Raw genomic sequence first — 27,443 nt, forward strand, 5'->3', positions numbered from 1 at the left:
CAGTACATTCCTGCAGAGCTCTCTGCCTTTTTCGTCACCTTTTACCAACGCTCTCACATTGTCCATGACCGACTCAAAGCTCAGGACCTCAAAAACCTCACAGCTTCAGAAGGAGCACAGCGGAGCAGGCGCTATCCAGCTCGCTGCTTCAGCTCAGCTTTCATTTCCCTCAGCCTCTGCAGCTCCTTCTGGAGGTGGCTCACAGCCTGCAGAATATCCTGCTGCTGGGGATCGTCCTCTGCTTTCTGGGTGTACAGGAGGAAATGTTTAACGATTTCGGAGAGCAACGCCTCGGGATCCTCATCCACCCGAGGGAGACGCAACATCCTCTCGCAGGCTATCGCATAGTTTTTGTGCCAGTTCACCGGGTGATTTGGATGAGAGTTGACAATTTCTTTGTACGACTGTTAAATGACAAAAAAAAAAAAGAAAAGGGGGGGGGGGGGGGAGACAATTAATCAAACAAAGGGCACCAACAGCTCTTAACAGTGCTTCAGAACCGTCCATAAAGGAACAGATGCAACTTAGATTTCTGCATCATCCAGTCTTTCCGAAACTCACTCTGGGTTTGCTGTGTGATGCGTGGTAGTGTGAATCCAAAATCCAGGGACTTTGTGCAGCAGCTGTTTGTTTAGAAACAGTACAGACGATTGAGATAACCTCAGAGCACATTATGCCCTTCCCCAAGAGGGAACTGGGCTGGGCAAAGAGGGATTTCCCCTGCTGCGCCTGGAAAAACATTGACTCAGTGTTTTAGGAGATCGAGACATCTTTTAACAGGACTTGAGCAGCGTGCTGAGTGGCAATATTGATAAGCTCAACGTCAGGCACATGCCTGGGAACTTCACAGAACAGCAAAAGTGACAGCAAAATGGGCAACGTTTTAAAAGGAAGCTATTTATAGACTGTTTGCTGGGATATAAAACATCTCCTCTCTGCTGACACACACTGATCGTTTCGTGCATCTGCTGGCATCTCTGGCAGTGCAATATTTATTGAGATACCTACACCAGCTTACGTATGTCATTCTCTGCTGTGAAATGCAGCAGAATTAATTTGCAGCGAGAAGACTGTCGGATTTTACACTTGCTGGCTCAGATGCACGACTGTGTAATGACAGAGAGGACGAGGGCATAGAGGGGACTCCAGGACAAGCAATCTCTTGGCATGGGTTTGGAGCCCAGCACAGACAACATAATTATAGCAAAAGGAGGGTGTCGACTGGTTAGCTTTTGGCATCCTCCGTGACCAAGAGGGCAAGCAGGAATGGATAAAATCCCTGAACAAATCTCTTTGAATCTGCTATGCTCCTGATTTGGATGAATGAGAGAATGCAGATTACAGGACAGCCTATCTAGATACACTGTGATATTTCCATGTGGTCAAAAAAAAAAAAAAAAAAAAGGATGGAGACTGCAGACAGAATCCAGAAAATATACTACTTACAGTGTATGCCAATGTGTACAGCTGTGATTTCATTTCTGCAGGCACACTGGCAGTTTCTGCAAGGCCAAATATAAAGAAAGCTGTTTTCATCCTAGGAGAACAAGAAAACACATTACAGTAACTGCTTAACATAACCAGCTCACATCTCCTGCTCACATCTTCAACTTGCCCATAAAGCTCTTTAAATGTATGGGACAGTATACAAGATTTTTTCAAGTCATCAGCATTACAGGTTTCTTCCCATGGTATGCCCAAACTACCCTCTGCTCTTCTTCAAGATGCTTTGAGCAGAACCTTGAGGGGAACAAAACCATTGCTTGCCAGAGGTGCATCTTTTCCTTCTGAAGTTCGGCACATTAAGGTCCAATAAGGCCATGCACCATCCAGCTGCCTGCCTTGGTGTTTATTTCCACACACTGGGGAGCCAAAGAGAATCACCTGGCTTGCCACATCTCCTCATTGGCGACAGCTTCCCAGGAAGAGGGCTTGAAACTAAACAGGAATTAAAATAAAATACAGCCATCAGATACACGTCACCATGTTTTGCTCAGCACACAATCATCCCTTCTGACCCGAGCAGCAACAGACCTCCCATGCAGCAGAAAACCTGTCATGAAGCCCACAGCTCTGACAGTAGGAAATTCAGCTGATCCTCAGTCATTCATAAAACTTTATTCCTCTCCCTGCACAGGGGGAGCCTCTGGTGTTTATATCAGGTGCTTCACAGCATCCCAGCTATCCCCAAAGTGACAGATGATTTTTACTATCTCATAATTGCTCAGTCTACAACACTTAAAGCTCTGGATGTCCCAAGTCCTCAATGGTTTCTGGCTCTCAATCAAGTTTTAAGATCAAAATTGGACCTGACAGTTGACCAGAAGTGTCTTCTCTATTTTTAACACGAGCAAAAAATAAGAATAAAAAAAAAGACATGCAGATCTATTGTGTGTTCCAGAACACAAAGCATTAAGATTAGAGCTCACATGTAATTTCTCTAACACCTCAATGGATGAAGAACAGCATGCAGGAAGGCACAGAGCTGTGCCTCTGCCTCATACCTCCCATACTCTTCAGTCCAGTTATAGAGATTTTTTGTCAGATGAATCCACTCCCTTGGGTCAAAGACAGCATCAGAAGGAACCAGCTTTTCACAGGTACCCCACGGCCAAAGCGAGTAACTCCTTCTCCAGGTAGAGTCCCCTTCATGAAGACCTATGCAGACAAACACTTCTTTACTGCCAAAAAAAAAATGAACAGAGAGAGGAATGTTGAAGCCATGTCAGAGGCCCTGGGCAATCCCACACGCTTGAGCTGCCCACCCAGCCCATGTTGGTGCAGCAGACAGCTCTCAAGCAGCACAGCTGTAGATGTCCCTGTTCAGTGGGGGGGAGTTGAACTGGAAGGAGTTTTTAAAGGTCATCTAAACTCAGAACAATTCTAGGATTCTAGTACTTTCTGCAGCATGGTTGCCCTCCCAGAGCATCTTGCATCAGAACGTGCACATCTCTGGGGAAGTTTGCAGAACAGCTTTGCAGGTGAATACCCCATGGTCCTGCACACCTCATGCACCAGAGCAGGAGGGACCTCCAGGAGAGTTGTCCTCTCTGTGTCACACCTTACATTCATGCCAGAAGCAGGAGAAGCCCACACTGTCCCAGTGGCACCTGGCCCTGCTTGTCTGCCTCCCCACACTCACCCCAGCTAGTCTAAATGCAGATGCTATTCTTATTCATGGGAGTATCTAATCCTTTCTCCACTCTTACTAAGCTATTTTTACATGATGATTATTCCTGGAATACATTCATTCTATGCTAATCACTTGGCCACAATGCTCATGAAGGAGAAGCTGCAGCAATTTACTTTCCAACCATCATCATTTTGAGTACACAGGAATTTTTTTTTGTGATGAATTGTGTCAGCAAAAGAAAAAAAATCCGTAAATATTCTCTGACAATCATCTTATTTTCCCTTCCTAAAATCCAAACTTACCTCAAAACGACAGGAATATTATATCTTGTTCAGCAAGATATAATATTGTTCAACAGCACCAAACATAATATCTGGATGGAGTCACTTCTGCACAGATATTTGCTTTAATTGCAAAAATTATCTCACCACTGGGGAGGAAGTCAGTAGAGAAAATTGGGTCTTTTGGATGCAGCACCAAGCTGTTCCATAAACAATTTCAGGAAAAGAAAAAAAGTGGTTGAAGATGTTAGGAAAGCTGTTCCATATGAAAGAAATGCTTACTGTTTGTTTGCTTTGAGGAAATGGTGGAGATTAAAAGTGAGCGTCCCATCGGGCAATATTCCTTCCACAGGGTTCCAGCGGTTCCCAGGAAAACGAACACCAGGTAAATGCTTTGCCAGCTTGGGTAAATACCATCCATAAGTCATCATCTATCACCAAAAACGTTATCATAATTAAACCAAGCACAGTTTTCATCCATTTTATACGAGCAGTTGTAGAAATGGCTTCTGCATGAGTAATGATTCCACTTATTCAGTAAGGGTTTCCTCTCATTTCAGCAATGGCCCAGGACCACACCATCAGATCAAAACACCAGTGGCTTCTACTCAGAGGTACACTGTCATTGCTTCTGAGGGGGCAAAACTATGGAAACAAAGAATAGCTACAGCTGTGAGGAGACACAACGGAGCTTTGATTAGACATGAGGCATTGGGTGAGGAGTTCCCAACAAACCACAGTCCCCTGTTGCAAGGCCAAGTGCAAGGATTACGTGCTGGTAGAACTACAGCTGACCCTTTCTGCAAAGAGGATTCTTCTCCTTCCATTACTCAGGGAAAAAAAAAAACACAACCACCACCCAAGGGGACACAGCATCTCCATTTGAATAAAAACAAAAGAAAGGACAAAGCCCTCTCAGCAAGGTAAACATCAGCCCTGTGCAACAACTGCACATCTGTCATGTTGCCTTTGTCAGTACCACCTTCTGAACCTACCTCTTGGTCCACTAATGTGACATCTGGCCTCACTCCTTCAACATAATGCAGGTAACAAAGGGTGTTCCCAGGTAAGTCTCCTCTTAGCAAAATCACAGCACCCATTGGCATGGAGGACAGCAGGTTTCTTGCAAACTTATCAACAATGTAATTGTTGCTCTGATCACAATCACTTAAGAAAACAGATGCAAAAGAACATCTTACAGGCAGGCGTTTGCATGGTTTTGCCCATCTTTAGAACTATTTTATGCTATAGGCATCCAGTGGTGAGGTCCATCACCTGGTCAGACCTGGCTGAAAAACACTTAGAAGATAGAGACATGAAGCTTTTTTTCCCCCAGAAGCTAGAATCAGAGGCATACCACTACAGTTTTGCAATAATACACACACAGGGCATGCATTCATCTTAATTCTGATTCTTTTTTCTGTTTTTTCTTCTCGGGCTAAACCTAAAGATGTACTAGTTGGGGCTGGAAATGCCAGTATGCAGTATTTGGAACCCTCCCTACCCTTTGAACACTTTATATTGAGCATTAAGCAGCCAAGTTTTCATAACATTAAGTAGATCTGCATTACGTGAGATGAGATCTTTTTGTTGTGTGTGTGTGTGTACCAATACCTGTGCTCCACAGCGTGCAAACACAGTGGGTATGGACCCAAGTGCAGAATGCTGCATGGCACGGTTAATGACAAGCCAAGAGTGGGTGTGCAAAGCAAGGACTCCTTGCCTGTGGAGCCTCTGAGCTCTACATTTTACCAATTTGTCAACCTCCACCTGAGTAGCCCTACTACTACACTGATTCTCACCTAAACCCACTGCAGAATTGTCAGCGTGGTTATTGGAATAAGGAAGCACTGCGTTACAGACGTCATTCATAAAACAAAAAAAGAAACAAAAACTAAGAAAAAAATCCTGAGCAACAGGAAATTTGAAGGAAAGCACGAGAAGGTGATGCTCCAGAGGATGTCTTACCTATAGTTGGCCCAAACTTGAGCAGTGACAAGAGCCCCAGCAGAAAGCCACTCCAGCCACGGCAGCACCCGGCTGCCCTGCAGCACAGCACCTCCACGGGACACAAGAGCAGCCAGCCCCAGTCCTGCCAGCACAGCCACGGCCACATTGCTCTGCATCCAGAACCGCTCCACCTAGAACACAAGGTGGCATATGACAGCTGATGTGGCAATGCCTCCTTGGTTTGCAAGCCTACATATTTAGAGCAGGATAGTGTCCGAGCTGAAAAGCTCACAATCAAAGAGCAGACAGAAATATGGAAAGGAGAAGTTTCTTTCCTTTTCTCTTCCTTTTAAACATACATCATCTATCTAAATACCCAGAGACTTTATTTCTGCTTCCCCAGCTATAAGGGAACAGAAAATGAAGCTGTACATTTGCACCCTGTGGATCTCCAAGACAACCACCTGCTTTTGATTCGCAAGGGGCACAACAGCCAATGAAGCATGAATGAGGCTTCTTCCAAAAACCAACGCCCCAGAGCAATTTTCAGAGTGAAACTTACCACTCCCAGAAACAGAGGCTTTGTAACATCCAGATTTGCTCTCCAGGCAAAGAAGAGCGAATAAACACAGAGCATTGCAGAGAAGAGACAAATCACGGGTGATTTCTGTTGCTTTATTCTATAAAAAAAATAAAAACACAGCACTTTAGTGGCATATATGCATATCTGAATGGAAGGTGGGCCTTTCTTTACTTTTGCTAAGTATGAAACTTCTGTTTTTCAAAGCATGCAGCCACCTGGATCTCAAGCTTTTTAAGCCATCTACAGAGTCGCAGGGTAATCAGGTGCAGGGCTATTACTGACAAAGAGCAAAACAAAGGATAACAGCTGAAATTTCTGCCCAAGGAAGCAGAAGAGCTCCACATAGCACAAGGCAGAGAAAGCACCTAAAAAGCTCAAGCTCAGTCAGTAAGGAAATGCAGGTGGGAGCAAACATTCAACTTACGGCAGTGCTGTGCTGAAACAGGCCACGAGTGCCAGGGCGAGGACAGGAAGGGACAGCTCCGACCTCATCTGTGCCAGCTGGAAGCTGTGGGGAAATGAGTGCATGTCTGCAGGACCCTCAACTCACTGCCTGCACTCAGTGCAGCAAGAAAACAGGGCACCTGTACAGCATAACACCCCTGTTCTGCTGGGATTGGGTCTACCAGAAACAGGAACAAGCCAGGATTTTGAATCCCCAGCAGTGGAATAGTCATGACTTTACTCACACCAGCATCTCTCTCATACTGGATCCAGTCTCAGACTTGGCCTGGATTAAAAAGAAAGAAAAGCCATGAGAAACCTACATACAGACTGGGGAAATGTCTTTCCACTTTATGTCTTCAGAGCCCTGAGCGTAAAGGACTGCTCCAGGACTCCTTCAGGCAGTACCACAGTCATCACAGGGAACAGGAATTGCTTAAACAAAACCAAACAAAGACAGCAAACCTTCCCTACGAGATTTCCTTCTGGATTTTTGTTTCACATTTTGCAAACGGTGCGTGGTTCACCACCCAGATGAACCCAACTCATTATTACCCTGTGACTCGAGCACATCATATGGCTTAGCTGTGAGCTGCATGATCTGGGACATCTTCCCAAGGCCTGAGAGCACCACGTGGGCCTCAATTTCTACTTCCAACCCTAATCTATCCCCACCATGCCCACTGTCCGTGTCCCTCAGTGCCACATCTCCACCATTCTTGAACAACTCAGGGACAGCACTTTCCTGGGTGCAATTCAGGAAGGGGTATTTAATCCCAATTAAAATAGAACAGTACATTGCAATTAAAAAGTAGTTAAAAATAAGTTTCAGAGAATAGCCCTGGCATTAGCCCAACCAGCACTGGGACCAGATACTTGGATTCTGTTGCATGTACTGCTCCAGCTTCAGACCAGTTCAACATAAATGCGATTCATGGTGCAGAATTACATGCAGCCCACCCTTAAGCCTCCTGAACCTCAATGTGAATTCAACAGATCTAACGAAGAAAGGAGTCAAGGGATTTGCATGCCTTGGTATCACTCTGCTCATCAGAGAATTCTCAGGAGAAGGTTGGGAACAGGACAATGGGGAAGACCCCTTATGAGGGTGGATGTTATCTTTGTAGGAGTGCCATGCTATGTAGAACACAACCCTTTCTTTTTTTCCCCCAGCCTTCTGCATCCAATCTCTTGAGACAGGATGGAAAGAAGGGGTGCTGGGCATTGCTCTCCTTGGGTGGCCAGAGCCCAACATTTAAAGTTTGGGCTGGAGATGCAAATCCTACACTCTGCAAACAATCACATCGTGTCTGCCTCTTTTTGGAAGAGCACAAAGCAGTCAGAATAATTCAGAGCAGAGAATTCTGAGGTCCCCCCAAAACCTATCGTTCATTCCAATACAACCTGACTGAGGTGTAAGTTAGCGTAAAGCAATGAAAATCTGCTTGCAGCCTCTTTAAATAGCTGAGTATAAAATATTAATTAAAAAAGATATTTGTCTTAAGATAAGAGAAACACAAAGCAGACGTTGCCATCTCTCTCTATAGAAATCTGATGACCAAGCCTTGCTAAATACGAGACACCTGGACAGCCCCTGGGAAATAATACAACTCATCCCATAAAGACAAAGAGAATCGGGTCTTGATTTCCCAGCCACGTAACCCATACCCAGAAAATCTGACAGATCAAAAGGTCAAAATCAGAAAAGAAAATTATTTTTAGAAGAAATTTCCAATTTTTCACCTCCAAGCCGTTCAACGTCGCAAACAGAAAAGTTCTGCTACCGCGTTACTCAAAAGAAAGCCACGTAGAAAATGATCTTTATTTACCAGATTGAATGTCCCATATTCCTCCCTGAGAAAGTGGGTCAAAAATCCTTGAAAAGTCGTCTGGTCTCCCCATGTCCAGCGGGCTCGATTGAGGTAGGACGAAGCCGGCAGATAGAGATAAGGCAGCAAACCAGCCAAGAAGCATAAACCCAACTTCAGCAAATGGCCTAGGGACAATTCCTGCACCAAAATATGTCATATTGCATAACAATGTTTATTTTAGTTTAATCACGCTGGAACTTCAAGAACAGATAAAGAAAAAACATCAAATATATTTACACAGAGCTGATCTCTCAATTTATAGTAAGTCCCTACAAAATGCTATGTTAAACCTCACGATTTTGTGGATTACCAGGAAACTGCATCAAACTGATCTCCTTTGCATGGCAGGGTGAAATTTAAGTGAAGCAAATAATATTAGCTAGGACTCATGAGTATCATACTCATTGCATCTTTCACATTTAAATCATGGCATGACATGCATAGATGGCTGGAGCACTGCAAGGCTGAGATAACCCACTTTGCAGCGATTAAGAGTTGGCTGGTATTCCATCTGGCAAAGAAAAAAAATGCTGCTCTAGTACAACTACACACATCATCACCATCATCAGGAGTCAGTTTTGCCATTTACTTTATCATGATTACACTGGCTAAATTGGATAGGCCAACTTTTGGGGTGGGATTTTCAAGACTGCCTAAGGGGTCAGGAAGACAAGACTTTCAAAGGGACTTCTGTGCCTAACTCCTTTAAGTGCTTTGGAAAATCCCACCCTAGAATACTGCACGCTTGCTTTATCATTAGCTACCACCCTGTCAATCAAACACTTGTTCAGAATTTGGGGTTATGTGAAAGAGGCACCACTCAGCATTCAGAGCAACGACCTACAGAGCAGAGAAAGTAGCTTGATAAAGTTGGTGGCCAAAATTTCTTAAGAAGACTTGCAATTTTTTTTTTTTAACCAGTATCTTTAACTGAAAGGCACTGGTTTTGATCAAATATATTTTTATTAGGTGTTTTTTTGGAGCATGCTTTCCTGGACTGCCTAAGGTATTTCCCAGGAACATTACATCGCAACAGCATTTGCCCTGCTGGAAATCACAGAGGTCCTGCATATATCTGGTTAAAAAAAACCCCAACTGCTTAAAGAAGAAAAACACACTCACAAATCATCATTTTGTTAAAGGAAATAGGAAGTCTGTAGGGCTTTTTCTGGAAGCACTGAACTTTCGCATCAAGCTTGTGTGAACTGCATCTTATCTCCTGCAGCTCACACACTTCACTCCAGGCTTAGCTATAAGCTGTGCCACTGTGCAGAATCACACCTGATCCACCAGGCTGAGGGTGAAGGAATACAGGCAGGAGCACCCCAGCACAAACCTGCCCAATTTTCATCTTCAGATGGAAGAAAGAAGGTACAGGTTTCTCTGGGCCACTTGCAAAGTGATATTAGTATCTACATCTTTTGAGATAGGCAACGCTTTTCAGGGCAGAGTTCCTAAAACATGTCTGCATCCGGCCCAACACAGCTCTGCAGAAGACCACCTACAGATGACAAGAACATTGCAAAGTCCACAAACATTATCCCAGAACCTCATGCAGATGGATGCACATCACCTTCCTGAACCAGGTGTGCAAAAAGGTCTTCCTACCTTATCCAATTAAGCTCAATGAAGAGGTGTGAAATGAGGGACATCCTGAGAAAGGGATCTCTAGTAGGTGACAGGCACACAGTTCTGCATGCTCCTGCCTGATCAGGGGCTGGATCATCTAATGACATCTAGTCCAACTCCTCTGCAATGAACAGAGAGGTGACCTCCAGAAGTCTCTTCCGATCTCCAACCACTCTGCAATTCCGTGACATCTGACCACTTCAGGGCTTGTTCACTGAAGGTCAATCTTGCCTTGGTCTTCTCCAGCTGGCACAAGCCAGGTGCTCCTCATCTGAGAGGTCATAATCATGGTTTGGGTTGGAAGGGACCTCAAAGATCATCAAGTTCCAATCCCCTTACCACTAGCTGCCAGATCAAGTACTAGATCAGACTGCCCAGGGCCCCATCCAACCTGGCCTTAAACACCTCCAGGGACAGGGCATCCACAACCTCCCTGGACAACCTGTTTTAGCAGCTCACCACTCCCTCAGTAAAGAACTTCCCCCTGACATCTAATCTAAAACTCCCCTACTTTAGTTCAAAACCATACCCCCTTTTCCTATCGCTACCAACCCATGCAAAAAGTTTATTTCCTTCACGTTCGTAAACTCCCTTTAAATACTGGAAGGCCTCACTGAGGTCTCCCTGCAGCCTTTTCCAAGCTGAACAAGTTCAGTTCCTTCAGCATATCTTCATAGGAGAGGTGATCCAGCCCTCAGATAATCCTCTGGGCATTCCTCTGGGCCCTCTCCAGAAGAGGCTCTTGTAGGACTCCAGTCCTAGCAGTGTCAGAGCTGGAGGCCACCAAACCTGGCAGGTCCCAGGGAGATGCTAAAGTGAACTGCATGAGATCAGCACCCTTATGCTGTGCTGCTAGTTCTTTGTGCCTTTGCTGACAGCAGTCACAAGATGTCAGACAACAAGTCACTGCAACTTTTGTTTGCTACCACCAGGGAATTAACGCAGAGAAACTCATCACCAGGCATAAGTCAGTGCCTTAAAGCAAGCTAAAACAACTGAGAGTCAGCAAAATACTCACCTTCTTTCTGAAGAGGAGGAAGAGAACCCAAGGTACAATACAAGCAATATAAAGCACTATGGTGTGCTGATTGCATAAACTGAGGCCGCAGCAAAAGGCACCGAGTTTGGCGACCTGAAAGAGGAAAAAAAACAACAAAAAACTCATTATTTACTCCTCACAGTTTGCAAAAACAGCCACACACCAAAGCAACATCAGTGCAGCCCACAGTAGGAGAATGAGGCAAAATACATCTGCGAGCACTGGTCAGTTGTAACACGAACAACACAGGTTACTTTAGATAATTTTTTATGCCATAAAAATAATTGAGCCATTTCTGTGTATGGAGACATAATTTGATGTAACCAGAGTTGATTCTCTCCTCTTCAGCAGGCACAGAGGGCTAAAAGTCAGGGCTATACAAACTTGCTAAGCAAAGGGAATTATACTACTGAGTGATACTGTGTTTAATTTCCATTTTAGAATTTGTTTTCTGATAACAGAGGTAATGTGTTCAGACTATGAAGCAATGTGCACTGTATTTCTGGTACTCACTGAGGATTATTTAGCTTTGTTACCAGCACTACGGCCACCCCAGGCTGATGCTACAGAAAGCCTCTCTCCACCCCAAGCAACCACAAGCTCTGCTCAGTCCTGCTTATTTCACTCACCAACGACAATGGCATGTGAGGTGTAAACAATTGCCTTGGTGTGGAGATGGGATCACCCAGCAGTTTTAATTAGAATTTAACATTAGATGTTGCTTTGTCACAGAAGCACCTGTTATAACTTCAGAAAAAAAAACCAAAAACCCCTCTGTGGGCTTCAGAGCTGCCCTGTAGGAGTCAGGATGCTTCTTTGAGTATGTTGGTGAACTCTAAGATCGCTCCTGAAGATGTTCCAGGTTGGATATTAAGGAAAACTTCTTCTCAGAAAGAGCAATCAGGCACTGGAACAGAGAGCTGCTGGAGTCACCATCGACGTGTTCAAGAACCATGGAGGTACAGCACTGAGCACATGGCCAGTGGGCATGGACTTGGTGATCAGAGGTCTTTTCCAACCTGAATGATTCTGTGATTCTAGACTTGCAAGAAAGTCATATTTCTGCAAAGTGGTGTCAACTTGCTGTTTGTAGCCTGACCCCTTTGAAATTGTGGGGTGCCAGACACCCCCCGCCCCCAAAAAAAGGATAACAGCTCATTGACTACTTCTGGAAAACTCATCTGAAAATACCATTGGAAACTGGGCACACCAGCCACAGGAGCAGCTTGGAAGATGCCCAACTCCATCTCCATGGAGTCCAGTCAATAGGGATCTTGGGACAGAATTGAGCAGAAAACAGAAAAAAAAATAAAACCAATGATGAAACAAGGCCTCTCTAGCCAGTGATAAAATGTGTTATTTGATAACGTGCAAAGCTGAGTAAACTACCACTGTGGGCTCCTGAAATTCTAGGTTAGCCCAACAAAAATCCTTTTATTCACACAATTTATGGGAGCCACAGCAGGCAAGTCAGTAAGAGGAGAGGAGACCAGATGCTCAGGCAGAGTGAAGTAGGAAGAACAAGACTGGTGAGTAAATACCAGCTGACCACCTGGTCTGCTCACAAAGTAGTGACTACGGCATGAAATGTCTCTGTATTTAATAACGGCATTATTTCAGGGGTACTTTTCATTTCAAAAGACTATACACTGAACTGCACAGGACTGACTGAAAAATTGGTCATTTCTGTTTTTCATTAGAAACATGGGTTTCTGACTAGATGAATTTTTCTGTAAGCCATATCTACTTACCCTTGGGAAAAATAACAGTTCTACCAATAAAACCTTGAGCACTCACAGCCTAGTTTGAGTCTCTGATGCAGAAAATTAAACTTTGTGCTAAAACATTTAGATGAAAGTGATTTTGCTTTTTCCATTTCTATCTTCTACGTGAAAAGCAACAACAACAAAAAATGCCCATCCAGCACGCCCCAATAAAACCCTCAAGCAAAGCACACAGATTTGTAAATGCTCAGCACTTGCAAAAATCCAGGTGGGTCAAGGATCAACGCTGAACCCAGTCCCAAAATCTGCCCTCCCCTGTTTAAAGAACACTAAATCAGGACTAAACGAAGAGGAAATTAAACAGACTAATCACAACTAATTGAAAAAAAAAAAAAAAGAACTATTCACTTTGGTTGAGATGTTTTACCTTTGATCTCTCTTTTGCAGTGGATGCCTCCTCAAAATGCACGGTAAGAGCCATAAGCAGCCCCACAAACAGATTGTTTAAGCTAAAAACCTCCGCTGTGATGGACCATTGCCATGTTAGACGAGAAAATGAAAACACCCCCGCAGCAAGGATTCCTCCAGCATATGAGCCAGAAAGCCTGCAAACACAGATAACATGAAATCTTCTTTTCCAACAAAAAAAAAAAAGCCTACTTTATTGTCCTTTTTTTTTTTTTAAACATCGTAGCAGCAGAAATTATGACTGCCACCCAGCATCCTTCCAAAACATTATATGGCTAATATCTCCCTAATAATTTCTTTGCAGAGAACTGCAATCAGGAAGAGCACACCTTAGCCATCCCATGTATACAGCTGGCGAGCCAAGCTGGCTTTTTCTCCACAAACACACCACAAAAACCTCTCAGTATTCAATTCAGCTCCAAAACCTTGATGAGCAATGACACAGCAGGTCATGGTACGCTGAGCCAGAGAGTCATGCCTCTAACGGGATGCTCTGTGCTGGAGGACACATGAGCAGCAGTGCAGCCTTAAATTCATTGAGGCCCCGCATAAAGAGCGGATTAGAGCTATTCATGACGGACAGCATTAGCAGAGCTTTCCTAGGGCAGGTTGGACTGACTCAGGGGTGGGTGAGGACTGCAACACCCATCCCAGGGCTATGGAGAGGCACCTACTGGAACAAGGGAGAGGGGAGAGTAGGTGCCATCTCCAGTTAGATGGACTTCAGCTCTCGTTTACAAATCAGTTGCAGGCAGCACGGGGAGCCCACAAGGTCAGATTTAGCATTATGGGCTCTGCCCTTGGAGCTCTTCATAAGCTTGGCTGTTCAGGAGGTCTGTCCCATAGGAAATCACCCTGGAGAATGGGATGAGGGGGCAGCACAACCAGCACAGCCATGTGTCATCCAAGGATTAATAGCTGTGGCTATGGTTAAAGTTGCTCTCTAGAAAATCACAGGCTCTATACAGACTGGTATTCTTTTTTAGTTCCACCCCAGGTATGCTTACTTCCATTTAGACCTAATATTCCTGGTGATTTTAAAACAAAAGCAGTATACTCTAGTGTAATGGTATGATGGTAACAGGACCAGTGCAATCAAGTAGATGTTATCAAAGAAGGGGAAAAAAAAAGAGTGCTCACACATCTCTGAGGCTCGAGGCTTGGAAAGGACAACTCCACAAAGGAGGAATCTTCAGCAAGAGAGCCCTCCTCTGTGATGGTCAGTTCTTAAATGGGGTCTAAGAGGGACAGAGCCTGGCTTCACCCCTTCTGGCTGCACAGATGAACTGCCTTCACCTGTGCTCCCAGGGCTGCCCAGGTCTTTCCTTCAGGTGCTCAATCAGAGGTTCAGGCTGTGACTCAGCAGCTGCCATACAGCTAGTCAACCACTTCATCAAACTGCCAATACCTGAACACTGACCATATCCCACTAGCACAACCACAGCAAAGTCCCCACATGGTTCGTTCTGCAAAATAAAACTCACTTTCTTCATACAGATCTGCAACTGCAGGACGCTGTTAGACTCCTCCAGTGTGTGAACTTCACACAGTTCTACACAAGTTGGGGCATTCAGCATCAAAACACCCCAGAAAAAAAGCTGTCACTCACTACCCACGGCACTCAGCAAAATAAAAGCCACTTTATGACTATACTGTGATAAAGAAGTTGCTATATAAGTGGTTTTTGGCCTGGAATTTCATCTTGAAATCTTCAACAAATTGAATGCAAGCTCACAAGTAACTAAAGGTGTTAATTATTATATTAATGCTGGTGCAAAACCTATAAAGTTTCAGAGTCACACAGCCACATGGAGAAGAGGTTTTTCACAGGCATCAGTGCTGCTCCATTGATTTCCCTTCCAAGCCAGCCTAACATGACAGACTTTGCTTCCCCTTAACTGGCAAAAACTTATAAAGAAACAGGGTTGTAAATCCACTCTAAATTCTTGCAGGGAAATACAGTAGAAAAGATAAAACAACTTTCTCAAACACCGTGGGAAGCGGAGCAGAATTTTAGGCAATCTTCTCAATCATTTTCCAGTTTTCCTCATCTTTCCTAGAGAAGAACTGAACATCTTAGTAGAGTTCAAATGAGATTAAAGAACTCTCATCCCCTGACAAAAAGCCTCAAACCTATGCTTCAAGTTTTACGAAACAAGGCTTAAGCAAAAGTTACTCAACTCAAAGGTTAAAGCCTTATCCCAGTTACGTGGGCAGGGGACATCCCTACTCACCGTCCAGCCCCCAAATAGTGCAGGTTCAGAATCCAGCACTGAGCACAATCCACAGGCTTTTAGGAAAAAAGAGCCAGCTTCATCTTTCATCTCCAGTGAAACTCTCAGGAAAAGCTTAATGCTAAGTTTTCTCTATGACAACACGTTGTGTGCATGGAGCACTAAGCTCCTACAAGTGCATCAGGTGCTTAAAAAAGAAAAAAAAGACAAAACCATATGGGTGTGCACTCAACTGGCTCAGAACATCACAGGAGCAGTTTTGGGAAATGCACACTGGAGACCAAGAGCTTTTTCCAGATTCTGTTATCAGCAATGGAAATGATGCATTTACAACTGATGATTCGGAAGGAAACACTCCAAGAAGTGGAAGTGATAAGATCAGGTATTTCCAGACAAGATCCAACTGGCAGAAAATAACACACCAAGCACTGTGTTTGCTCCAAGTGATGCAGCAAAGCAGCACCAACAGAAATGAATCCCACACAGCTATGCCACACAATGCTGGCCCCAAATGCAATGAAATGCCTTGTGGCTGAGCTAACGTGACCCACACTGAGGATTCCTATGCACCTGATAATGGGAGAGGCACAAAGATAAGAATAAAATAGAGAAAGGAAGAACTGGAAGAGCAGGACAGGGACTGGACTGGAGGTCATGAGACTAAGAAGCATGAAAGCATGAAACTAAGTTTCACGAAGCATGAAACTAAGAGGATGAAAGGATTTGCAAAGCAGGACTGCAATCTACAACCGAAGATGCTGTTGGTGACACGTTGCAGGCAACAACTCCTCTAAAGGCAGGTACAGATGGTATTTTAATGGGCAAGACAGAGTACGGTGTGGAACAAGGTGAACATAAGAGGTGAAGGAGATATCCTGTAACTACAGCAAAAGCTCAGTGACAATCAGCCTAATAACTGAAATCTTGTGAACACGGGCAGAAACTCCCATCACCTGATAAACTGCTCACAGAACATCGGCAAAGAAGAATCTGCAGTCCTTTCTGAGAAATATTTTCCCTCTACGTCTCTACACTTAAAAAAAAAAACCTGAAAAAAAAAACCCATTTAGCTTTTAAGAGCAAGGATAACAGAACTGGGCTTCAACTCCAAGGACACGGGCAACGTGGACTACCTTTAGTCAAGAGTATTGGGGCTGCAGGTTTTTATTAAGAGTTAAAACAGCAAGGAAAATTCAGACTAGGTGTTTAAATCTGGTTTTGGGAGGTTTTAGCTTTTCATCTGCAGGTAATTGCTACGACGTGTCAACAGGCAATTCAACATTTAGCCTCTGTCCTAAGTAAAACGTTCCACAAGCCAAGAGCACAGGTTATAGATATAACACAGTTAACAAACAATTCAGTATTTATGCTATTTATTTAGAAATGAATGCCTGAAACTTTATATTTAGTCACTTGCAAGAAGTTATTAAACGATTTGGATAAAGCTACGTGGGGACGGGAATTGAAACTTTCACTGGAATGTTTTAGTTAAATGCAATCTTCAGTGCGCTGGCTTCTTAAGAAAAGTCAGCTAATCAAAACACATTTTATATTTGAAGCTAATGTATTAAACACTGGAAACACCTATCTACTGAAATAAGCTGATTATTTCTGCCTTCTGTTTCCTTCAAAACTTTAGAGGGTTGCAGATCTGTTTCACTTTTTTTTTTTTTTTTAAGCACTCTTGGTATGAGGAACAACTCTCTTGCTTTTAAACCATCTCCATCACCTTTTTTTTTCCATTTTGTTTTCTCCCTGCTGAAGGGAAGCTAAAGAAGAACGGGACTGGGAAGACTCAACAACCAAGCATCCACCAGCTTTGATTCTAAGCGTCTATTCTCATCGGAAGGACTACTTTTAAAGGAGAAAACAAAAATCAAACATGAATTTAGGACCAAAGTGACGATCATCATCCTCCCCCCAAACGCCAGTCCCTCTGGGTCTGCCTGTCACAACCACTCAACAGACAAAAGCTGGTTTCTTCCTGCTCTCAGCCCTGAAGAGCCGGCACAGGTACTACAGGGAATAGCAACCCAGATTTTATTCTCCCTCAAGGACCTCACACTCAAGAGCCACTCGAGCTGTGCCTGCAGCCTCCAATCCCAGCACTGGAGGACTAGGCAGCACGGCACCCAGCTCGGTTCCCCCATCCTCATGGAGCCCTCATGGCCGTGAGGAGATGATGATCATAAAAAGCATGCAAAAGGGCAGCAACAACTCAAATGAAAAGAAGGTTCGGCCAGGAAGAGTGTAGATGCAGCTAAGAATTTTGGCTAAGGCAGGTGGTCCTGCCTGCATCCTCTTAACACAGGCCCTCTTGGATGGGAGGCTTGCAGTGAGGCCACCACCACTGTGGCTCTGTAGGGTCACACTGAGCTCCAGTAGAATGACACCAAGATCAACACGCAGCCTCGAACACTACCAGCACATGCAAGAGGACCCAAAGGCTGGGCACGGGAGCAGCAAACTCTTCCCAAGGTGTCTGGCAGCTTGGTGCTACCAAACCAAGCCATCTCAGGGCAGCTCATGGGGCTGAGCAGCTCCCGACAGGCCAATAAAACCCATTAGAGCTGTGCTGCTCCAGGAAATGCCCCGCTGTGCTTGTAACTTCCCAATAAGTTGAGTAAAAACTGTACTTCCAGCCACCCAAGCCAGAAGGGAACTTCTCTCCCTGAGTCTTTGTAAGGAGAAAGGGTGCATTAGTTAGGCTCGATTCACAAACTCAAAAATCCTTAGAAAATAGGTACGCTTGATCCCGGGTGCACATAATAAATGGTGTCTGCTTCCAGCAGCTGAAAAAAAAAAAAAAAGAAAAAAAAAAGAAAAAACTCTCGGCAGGAACCAGCTTTAGCAATTTAAATGTTTTATAAGTTTTTTTTTTTTTTTTTTGTAATTGCAGAAACTTTTCCTAATCTGACATTTGTTAAAACCCCTTATTAGAAATTATGCAGCCGCGGTAGCTGCGGCAAGAAGCAAAAAAAAAAAAAAAAAAAATTAAAAAAAAGGAAAAAAAAAATACTGGAGCTGGCTTCACAATTACCAAGTCAGCCCATGCAGCCCTCTGCTATTGTGCGGGGTGGCATAAACCCCCCGGCGGGCTATCAGCTCCCTGGCAGGCAGGGGGCTGTGCTATTCAAAGCGCGAGATACAAGCTGCGGGGCACAAACCTGGCAGCTCCCATCTGACCCCGCAATCCCCGGCTGGTGACAGCTCCAAGCTCCATGGCAAATTAGGCCTTCTCACATTACAATTGCAGGAGACAGATTCCATTAGCGGTATCTGAAATTGAGTGGAGAGCTGCTCTGTTATCAGACTTGACTCATAAGCGCCGCTATTAATCAGAGCTATGATAGCATTTATATATTTCAAGCTATCTGCTGCCGCTGTGATATTCTGCTACAAAGGGTTGATGGGACTTAGGGAAGTGAACAATAGAGCTTTCTGGGAAAAGCAGAGTAAATCAAGAAAGTCTGTGACTTCCGCACATTCTGAAGGGATTGCGGTTTACATAAATTTTCTCCCAATTGGAGATTGAGCTCTTCCTCATCTTACACATGGGATTTAGTTGTCACTCAATGGTAACAGCTGTGAAAAGGTGAAGCGGCCCACCGCTCAGAATATTGCCTCCGCTTTTAAAGCAATTAACCCATGAACAGGAGGATACCTGGTGATATCAAAGGGATTAAGCCAGGCAGTGCATTATTAACATTTCCTTGAACTAATTCTAACTCTGACTAGCTGTCAGAAAAGACTCTTCAGTCTTAAAAAAAAAAAAAAGAGAAAAAAAAAAAAGAGTTTTCGCCCTGCTTTTTCTTTCCCCCCTTCAAAACGAAGCAGTTATTTCAGCCTAATGTGCATACTTTGGAGCAAAATGCAAATGAACAGATTTGTTCACGTCTTCAGACCGAACTCAATGCTGCTTCATTATGGCTACGTGGGGGAAACGTATATATATATACGATCAATTAGTCAGAGGTCACAGTGGGGAGCCTCCTAAAAGCAAATTAACACAAGTATTTGCCATTCTTCTCCTCATCCTAAAACTTAGTGACTACTCGTTACGTGTGCAGGCTGCCTCTGAACCTGGATTTTGCTACAACAGCAATAATCTAAAATAATCTGTAATCTGGAAAATCCAAACGTGCCCTAATGGAAGATTTCTCACTCTGAGAAGCTCAATGTTTTCATTTTTTCATGCCTACAACCAATGGGGCAGCGATGACTGCCAGAGCACATTTTTCTCCCTCACTCTGCATCAAAAAACCCCTCCAGAATCTCCATCCTGAAGCTGCATCCCATACAGTGAGGATGCTCTCTTAAACCCTGCCCAAAATGAGGGCCAGGCTGCTGGGAACTCCATCACCTTGCACCCAGCAGATGAAGAGCATCTCCCCACTCAACACGTGCTGTAGGCATATTTTTTGAGCACCCGTCGATTTTGGGAGCTTGCACACTTTGCTTTTCCTCCCTTTAGTCACGAGCATCCTCTGGGAAGAGCCACATCCTCCCACACACCTCGTCCATCAGTGGGTCTCTCCCACAGGAGCATCACTGCAGCCAGGAATCTCAGAGTGGCCGGGACAGCAAGTCCAGAATACCTGCACCATAGCCTGAGCACATCATCCTCACTGTTAGCACGGGGAGAACAGGGTTCTCCAGCTTTCATGCACACCCACGGCTCGTTGCTTGGCACAGTGGTGAGGGGAACACACGTCTATTTGTATACATATATATATTTATAGATGTATAAATAAAAGTCCGTATACACTTCTTTCTCATGTGTATGAAAGCCCACATTATATATAATATATATATATCTGTGTAGATATATAAAGTACATATAATACTTTCCTCATGTGCACAAATACAAGTCTCAAACTTAACACAACACCCGGAGCAGCAGATGAAGAGAAGTAAGCTGTTCAGCTCAACGTGACATTTTTCTCCTTTTCAGATGCTCGTGTGCAACTTGGAATAAAGCTGGCCACAAACGGCGAGAAGTCCTGTGGAAATGAAGCCTCCTACTCCACTACTGCACCTGCAATAATTCGGCTTTGTGTGTTTGCAACAGAGCAAAACGGCCACGCCACGGAAGGTAGGAAAAATGCACTCAGAGCAGAGGAAAGCTCACTCTTTCTATTCATACCAGAGAATGCGGGGAACGCATCGTCTGTGCAGAAAATTACACTTTGGCAATCATATTATAAGAACATAATTGGTTTACTTTGTAAACTTGCTATGCTTTGCCTCCCACAGTAAAACAAATAAATATTTGTTTAAGGAAACAATCACCGAGCTGCGCTCGCCGCGTCCTAAAAACATAATGCTGCTCCCCCGTCTTTCAAAGCAGAGATGAATTATTTGCATCAGTTACAAGCAGTCTGAGAAAACTCTTTGTAAATGCCATTTTATGATAATTACAAGCGATTTCTTAAGACTGCACGGAGGGGAAAAACATATTTGATAACTAATTCAAAGGAGCGCAGCGCTCATTCGGCGATAGTCTGGATTACTGACAAAGGGTTTTTTGCATCGGCGCGGTCCGACGCAACTTTGTTGGGAGAAGCACAGCTCTTGTGTTCAGCAACAAAGCCATCGGAAGGCTGAGCTGCTTCCTATCACCCCGCAGAGCATCCCGCCAGCGAGCACCTGGGAGAGGAGAAATCTGGTTGCATTGTGAACGGACCGAGGGCGGTTTGGTCCTAATCCCATGCGCACCGCGGCGCCCTAAATAAAGCCAAATCCTAACTCCTGCAGTAAGCAGGAAAATAAATTACCCCGATCCGGCGGTGGATGAAGTTGGGAAATGCCTCTCTGACAAAAAGGAGAGAGCACTCTAAAAGGAGCTGATGTACTGTACACAGGGGCTGGGAAATGCAGAGAAATCCCCTCCCCGCCCCACGCGCTGCACCACACCCGGCTGCTGGGTTCGAGGGGAGAACAGAAAGGTTTTAGAGGTTAAGTTCAGGTCAGACGACAAATGAAATTGTAACAGCCCAAGTGACATCGTATAATGTCTTCTTCCACTCAATCAATAGGGCACTGTGAGCCCCATTACCATAGAGATGGCTTCCTCCTTTCTGAAGGGTGTCTATTGTTTGACGAGAGAGATTTGCCACTTGAACCGTGCTGCTCCCAAAGGATGTGTACTTCATCAATTATTTGTATTCCTAACATCTACATATTTTCATATGAACGTCCCCAGCGTTGGCGCGGCAGAAGGAGCGGCCGCTCGCTTTTCCTCTGCTACCGAAGGGCTTTCAGGGGTCACCCCGTCAGCTCAATTTTTAATTAAAACACAAAAATGCAGCAGGATTTGATAGCCTGGTTTTAAGCTTTTGTGAAGGCACACAATCCCGGTTCAAAACAAAACGCTCTGATATCGGAGGCTTCGGAGCAGACAGTGCCAGCAAACGCTTTCGGAAAAGACTTCTGTTTGGTTTGAGAGAGAAAAAAAAAACTTTTTGTTTTTTTCCAAATGGAAGTCTTAAAAGAAAAAAAGAATCGATTTTAAGGTGCTTACAGGGAAAACCACGACACTGTAATTTGTAAATAAAAGTGACCCTCAACGCCTTAGAAAAATCAATCACTGCAAGGCTGAATAATTGACTCGCTGCCTTACATCTATGAAATAATTTTCCTCAAGCCCCAATAGTTCCCACCATCTCCCACTTCCAGGGTTTCTGTTCCTCGATGCAGGTTTTACATCTGACAGAAGCAACACCTTCCACATCTGATTAAACAACAACAAGAAAATTAAAACCTCTAGAAGTGGAAATTCCCCAGCTTTGCTCAGCGCTCCCCCTCTGCATTCCCGCTTCTCCAAAGCGATGACAGCATCCCTTCGTACGCACAACAAGGGGCATGTGGGGAACAGTCATGTTTGAGTTAGAACTGTAAAGCAGGGCAGGTCCCCACAACAGGAAAAACTGTAATTAGAAAGCAGAATTCAGTGCTGAAGAAAATGGGACTCGATGATCCTTATGGGTCCCTTCTAACTCGGGATATTTTATGACTCCGTATCGTAAAATGTTGAGCAGTTCCATGCAGGAGTTTTTAATGTAATTGGAAAGTGGGCTCACACGGGAGAGCAACGCCTCACCAAACACAATTTACAATGCAGGATGCTACATCCAAAGGCACTGACTCGATCACACACCTGGCCCAATGCTAAAATCAATCCCACTCTTCGCAGCAGCTCCTTCAGCAAGGGAAGGGGCACCTGGACAGAACCACGGACAGTTCTTGCTACCACCCACATTTCAGAGCTGCGCAGGATCTCCTTCCAGTTACTCCTTCTTTTACTCTGAGGCTTCCTGGGGACAGCAGGCTGCTGTGAGCTGGGTTAGAAAACGGCTTTTCTCGAAAACCAAAGCACCCCGTTTTGTCCTTGAGGGCTGCATCCCCAGACCTGATACCAGCTCAGATTTCAGCCCCATCCGCAGCCTAGAAACGCGCCCTATTTTCCCCGTCAAAGAACATTAGAAATTGTTTGTCGGGGTTGCAGTAATCCTCTCCAATCTGGGTCAGACAGAGGTTAAGTGCAGGGAAAACTCGCACATCAAAGGCAGTCAGGGTGAGCGCAGCCTGGGACCGTGCACCCCCCCAAGGGCAGGTTGTGGGGCACAGGGATGCTGCTGTGGGCTGGGGACACGGGTACCTGCCTCCGCTGGGAGCTGTGATTAAACCCAGTTCTTGCTTTAGCCACAGGTGAAGCTCATCTCGTTAATTCAGATGGACCATCTGCATCTTCCGAGAACGACAAACTTCATTAGTTCTGCTTAGTTAGAGCGCTCGCTGGTTTGTGATAATGAGCCCCAGCAGCCTGTCACCCCTTTGTCAAGGGAAAGGGCATACTTTTTCTTATCGTTACTATTACTACCTCAAAAAAGAAAACATAGAGAGGAAGCTTTTGTGAAAAGAAAGAAGGTCAAATTCAGATTAAACCGCTTCTCCTTTCACCCGAGGAACTAATCCCAGCCAGGAGCTGGGGGGGGGGGGGGGGGAGGGCTCAGCCCCGTACCTGAGCACGGTGTAGAAGAGCAGTGCAGCTGCTGCAGCTCCCAGCACAGCACCCAGCAGGTTGACACGGCCCGCAGCGCTCACACCAGGCAGCAGCCTCATGGCCAGCCCGGCCAGCAGTGTGAACAGCGGGTAGCCAGGAGGGTGGGCAACCTGCAGACAGAGGGATGGGCTCAGCAAGAGGATGGCAGCATCCTGATCCCGGCATCCCAGTGCCCCGGCATCCTGGCTGTTTCCCCCCCCCCCCCCCCCTCCCATCCCGCAGAACCCTTTTGGGTTTCGTGCCAATTTTTCACTCCACAAATATTTTCCCCCTCAGTGGATTTGGCGGCAGGCGTCACCCGCGATAATGGGCGGCGGAGAAAAGAGGTGACACGTCGCATTATCGTGCCTTAAACTGCTTGTTGTTTGGGTTCACAGTATATTAGGGCCATTCAAAAGGCTGTGTTGTTTTTTTTCCCCCCCCCTAAAAAATAATAAAAAAAAAAATGCAGATTCTCAACTGTTTTATTGGGTAGCAAGTTGAAAGACCACACTGCTATCGGATTACCACCGCGCTGACAGTCCTAAGGTCTTGCCTAAAGGGATCATGCACCATAATAAAGTTTATTAAATAATAAAACTTATTAAAATTGTTAACCCGATTTATTTTATTCTCCCCAGCTTATACAAAATTTGGGTTGATAATAAGCCAGCTACTGTATATACAGTAAAGCCTTTGCTTTATAATTTAGTTTAATTGGATTTAAAACTTGAAGTAAATTGTCGCGTGCTGTACTTATAAGTTAGTAAAAACTGTGGTTTGAAAATAAATTAATCTACTTTACTCCATGCTTAATTAAACTTCCTTAATTCCTAAAACTGTTAATGAGAGCATTGATTAAACAATAAAACTAATACTTACTCCAAGCTCATATGCGGCTGTGATCAGCTCCCCTGTGAAAAAATAATGTAAAACCAATAATTACTATTAGGAAATGACACTCCTCCAAAGTTTTCAAAATCCAAATGCTTGCATTGGGGTTTTGCATTAATTTGACTGGATAAAACTGTAAATCTGTAGAGATTTAACAGCATGAAATTTTCTAAGAATATTTTCTCCCTCTGATGTCACTGCGCAAAATATCTTTTGTGCGTTTCCGCACGACTTCTACGAACAGATAAGAGAAAGCAGAGGTGTGCTCAGTCAGGGCACGGCCTGAGACATCCCGGCTGCAGGCACTGCTGTGTTCTGGATTTAAACCCCATCGATTCGATGGCTCTCAGCACCACGTCCGCAGCGTGCATGCCGTGATGCCCCTTCCCAAACTGGGTGTTTCTCACTAACCAAAACAACGGATCACACGGCTTCACAGCTTTCAGGGGGGTTACGTGGCTGCTCCTCACTGCTAGGAAGCAATCCCTGCAGCTTTGCAAGCAGCCCTTCACCTGCCAGGGTTATGATGTTACGCACCACCGCCGGGATTTTGCATTTCATTTGCACTCGATGCTGGGATGAATGTCACAGAACCGCCCGCGTCAGCACAACGGCGGAGAATCCTTGGCATTTTCAGAGCACTTGGAGCACGAGCGAGCGCTCTGCAGCGCTGCTGAACCACGTGTGCTCAATCCAGAGCACGTCCAACCTCGACAACGAGGCAACACCACCAAAAACTACAGTGCTCAAGGCACTGATTCTGTGATTTTCTATGCGATTCGATGATATTTCTATGGGATATTTCTATATCATTTCTGTGTGGTTCTATGAAACAGCACAGGACAGCTTGGGTTGGAAAAGGCCTTACAGATCATCCAGGTCCAACCCCCTAGCACAGGCAGGGTTGCCCCTATATCATTTCCATGCGATCCTAACACCATTTCTATGCTGTATCACTGAATCACCATGCAACGTTTGCTATGCCAAAGTGAAATCTTTTCTTCCTCCCCTCCTCCAATTGCAGGGTCCTGTTTTTTTGGAAACACAGAGCCTCATTTTTACTGCTGTTTTGGGAATGCCAAGTTTGAGGCGGCTTCATCCCATCACTGGATGGCAGGAATGCAAAATGAAGGGCGCTGCAGGAAGAACTTCTCCAAGAGTGGTGGTGCAGTGGCACAGCTGCCAGGGAGCGGTGGGGTCACCATCCCTGGAGGTGTTAAGAACCATGGAGATGTGGCACTGAGGGACATATGGGCAGTGGGCACGGTGGGGGTGGGTTGATGGTTGGGCCTCACCTTTTGAGAAGTTTACCTCGCATCCGAATCAAAATTGCACACACTGTGTTGCAGTGACATCAGTTCGCACCACACAGAGGAGCAACTCCAAAGCAACGCAGCCACAAATCCAGCAAAGGTCCCAAGCCCACTAAAGGTGTTGAGGCAATGGGCCTAAACGTGCCTGAAAACTGACTTAACTCCAGCAAGGTTGGGAAGTGGCGCCTGAAACATCAGAATGAAACTCCTTTTTTTGAATTTGAGATTATTTGATGCCTTTTTAAGCAGTTTTAACCTCTGTGGATGTACCCCAATGAGCCCTAAAACTCATTCGCTTATTTCTTTCCTGAAAGCAGACACAGAAAATCCTTAAGCACATCTTTACTCAAACAAATAGCTTCAGAGATTTTGATGGCACAGGTGTGAGCCCATCGAGTTCAATGCTTTGAGCAATGCCACACAGAGCTCCCAGAGACCACAGTCAGTCCTGCTCCAGGCTGTTCCCCATGAGAAATGAGGGGAATAACCCGAAAAAGCCATATTACCATGTGTTAGTGTGGCTGCAGGCAAAGAAAAGCCCAAAAAGGTAGCTGGGATGAGGCCATCTCTGGTGGTTGGACTTGATGATCCTAGCAGTCTTCCCCAGTCTAAATGATTCAGTGTTTAGCTCAGTAGAATACAGAGCAGCAGACTTGCAAGAAAATGGAAAAATAATAGGGGAAAGAAGGGGAGGAAGGAGATGGGACATACAAGGATGGGGACTCCCCTGTCCTGGAGTTTGTTTGCCCATTTTTTATTTATTTTTTTTCTACACAAAATGATACTAAACCCACACAGCTGCAGTAGAAGCCAACAGGGAAACTTGCTTCCTTCCTCTCAGGTCAGTAAAGCAAGACAAACTGTCAGACAGCTGCACTCCAAGAAGGGCAAACACAGAGATCTCTGAGCACTGCGAGGCAACCGGATCCCACAGAGCTGACGAAGCCCAAAAGATTGCCATCATGTGCTAAGCCCTAGGGACAGGCCCCTATAGGATGGGGCCCCTATAGGATGGCCGCAAGGCCCCAAGCCCTATGAGCTAGCAGCACTATACTTCACCAGGTGACTGTGAGGGTGAGCATCCCCATAGGGTGACAGCAGCATGGCAGCCTCCAGAGGATGAGCATCCCTACGGGGTGACAGCAGTGCAGCCTCTACAGGATGAGGATTCCTGTGGGATAAGCATCCCTACGGGATGGGAATAATGCACCAGCCCCTATAGGGTGAGCAATCCTAGATGACCGCAGTACACTACATCATAGAGGGGAAGTACTCCTATAGGATGAGCAGCCCCTACATATCATGAAACTAAATTAACTTTACGTTGTTTTTTTTCCAACCTAAGGCCTATGACTCTTATAGGATAACTGTGACACACAAGGCCCTAAAGCACACCTGTGATGCACGGCCTCTCTAAGGCGAGCAGCACTACAGGGGACGCACCCCTATAGGACGCACCAGCCCCTTCAGGGCAAACATCCCCCCAGGCAGGCAGCAATGCCACAGCCCTGTAGGCCGAGCGCTCCTACACAACAATCGCGACGCCCCAAGCCCAACAAGAGGAGCACCCCTACGGGGGCGACAGCAACCACATAGCCCACACCTCCCGGCGGTGCCCCCACCCCAAGGCCGCCCCGCAGCCCGGCCCCGAGCGCAGCCCTCCCCCCCACCCCCGGCCGCAGTCCCTGCCCCGCGGCGGGTGCTGGGTACGTTACCCGCGTCCCCGCCGGGCAGGGCGGGCGGCAGCGTGCCCGCATACACGGCCGCAACAGCAGCGCCCACAGCCCCCGCAGCAGCGGCGGAGCAACCCGCGCCGCTCCCGCTGCCCGCGCCCAT

At 45.5% G+C, this 27,443-nt stretch overlaps 1 protein-coding gene across 1 annotated transcript; it reads right to left on the reverse strand.

Annotated features, from left to right (window-relative positions):
* Positions 1-27,443, reverse strand: TMEM260 (transmembrane protein 260). The gene is made up of 16 exons (XM_065747887.1): positions 27,323-27,443; positions 24,283-24,314; positions 23,380-23,531; positions 13,082-13,259; positions 10,910-11,023; positions 8,221-8,400; positions 6,637-6,677; positions 6,372-6,455; positions 5,927-6,044; positions 5,383-5,555; positions 4,410-4,581; positions 3,697-3,845; positions 2,505-2,681; positions 1,885-1,938; positions 1,447-1,537; positions 1-404 (listed from the first exon to the last, which is right to left on the reverse strand). Exons 1-16 carry the CDS (start codon positions 27,441-27,443, stop codon positions 132-134), a joined length of 2,109 nt encoding a protein of 702 aa, XP_065603959.1. The 3' UTR covers positions 1-131.

This window comes from Cyrtonyx montezumae, unplaced genomic scaffold, assembly GCF_038088225.1.
Source record: "Cyrtonyx montezumae isolate F1298 unplaced genomic scaffold, pur_monq_1.0 scaffold_10, whole genome shotgun sequence".
NCBI classification, from domain to species: Eukaryota; Metazoa; Chordata; class Aves; order Galliformes; family Odontophoridae; genus Cyrtonyx; species Cyrtonyx montezumae.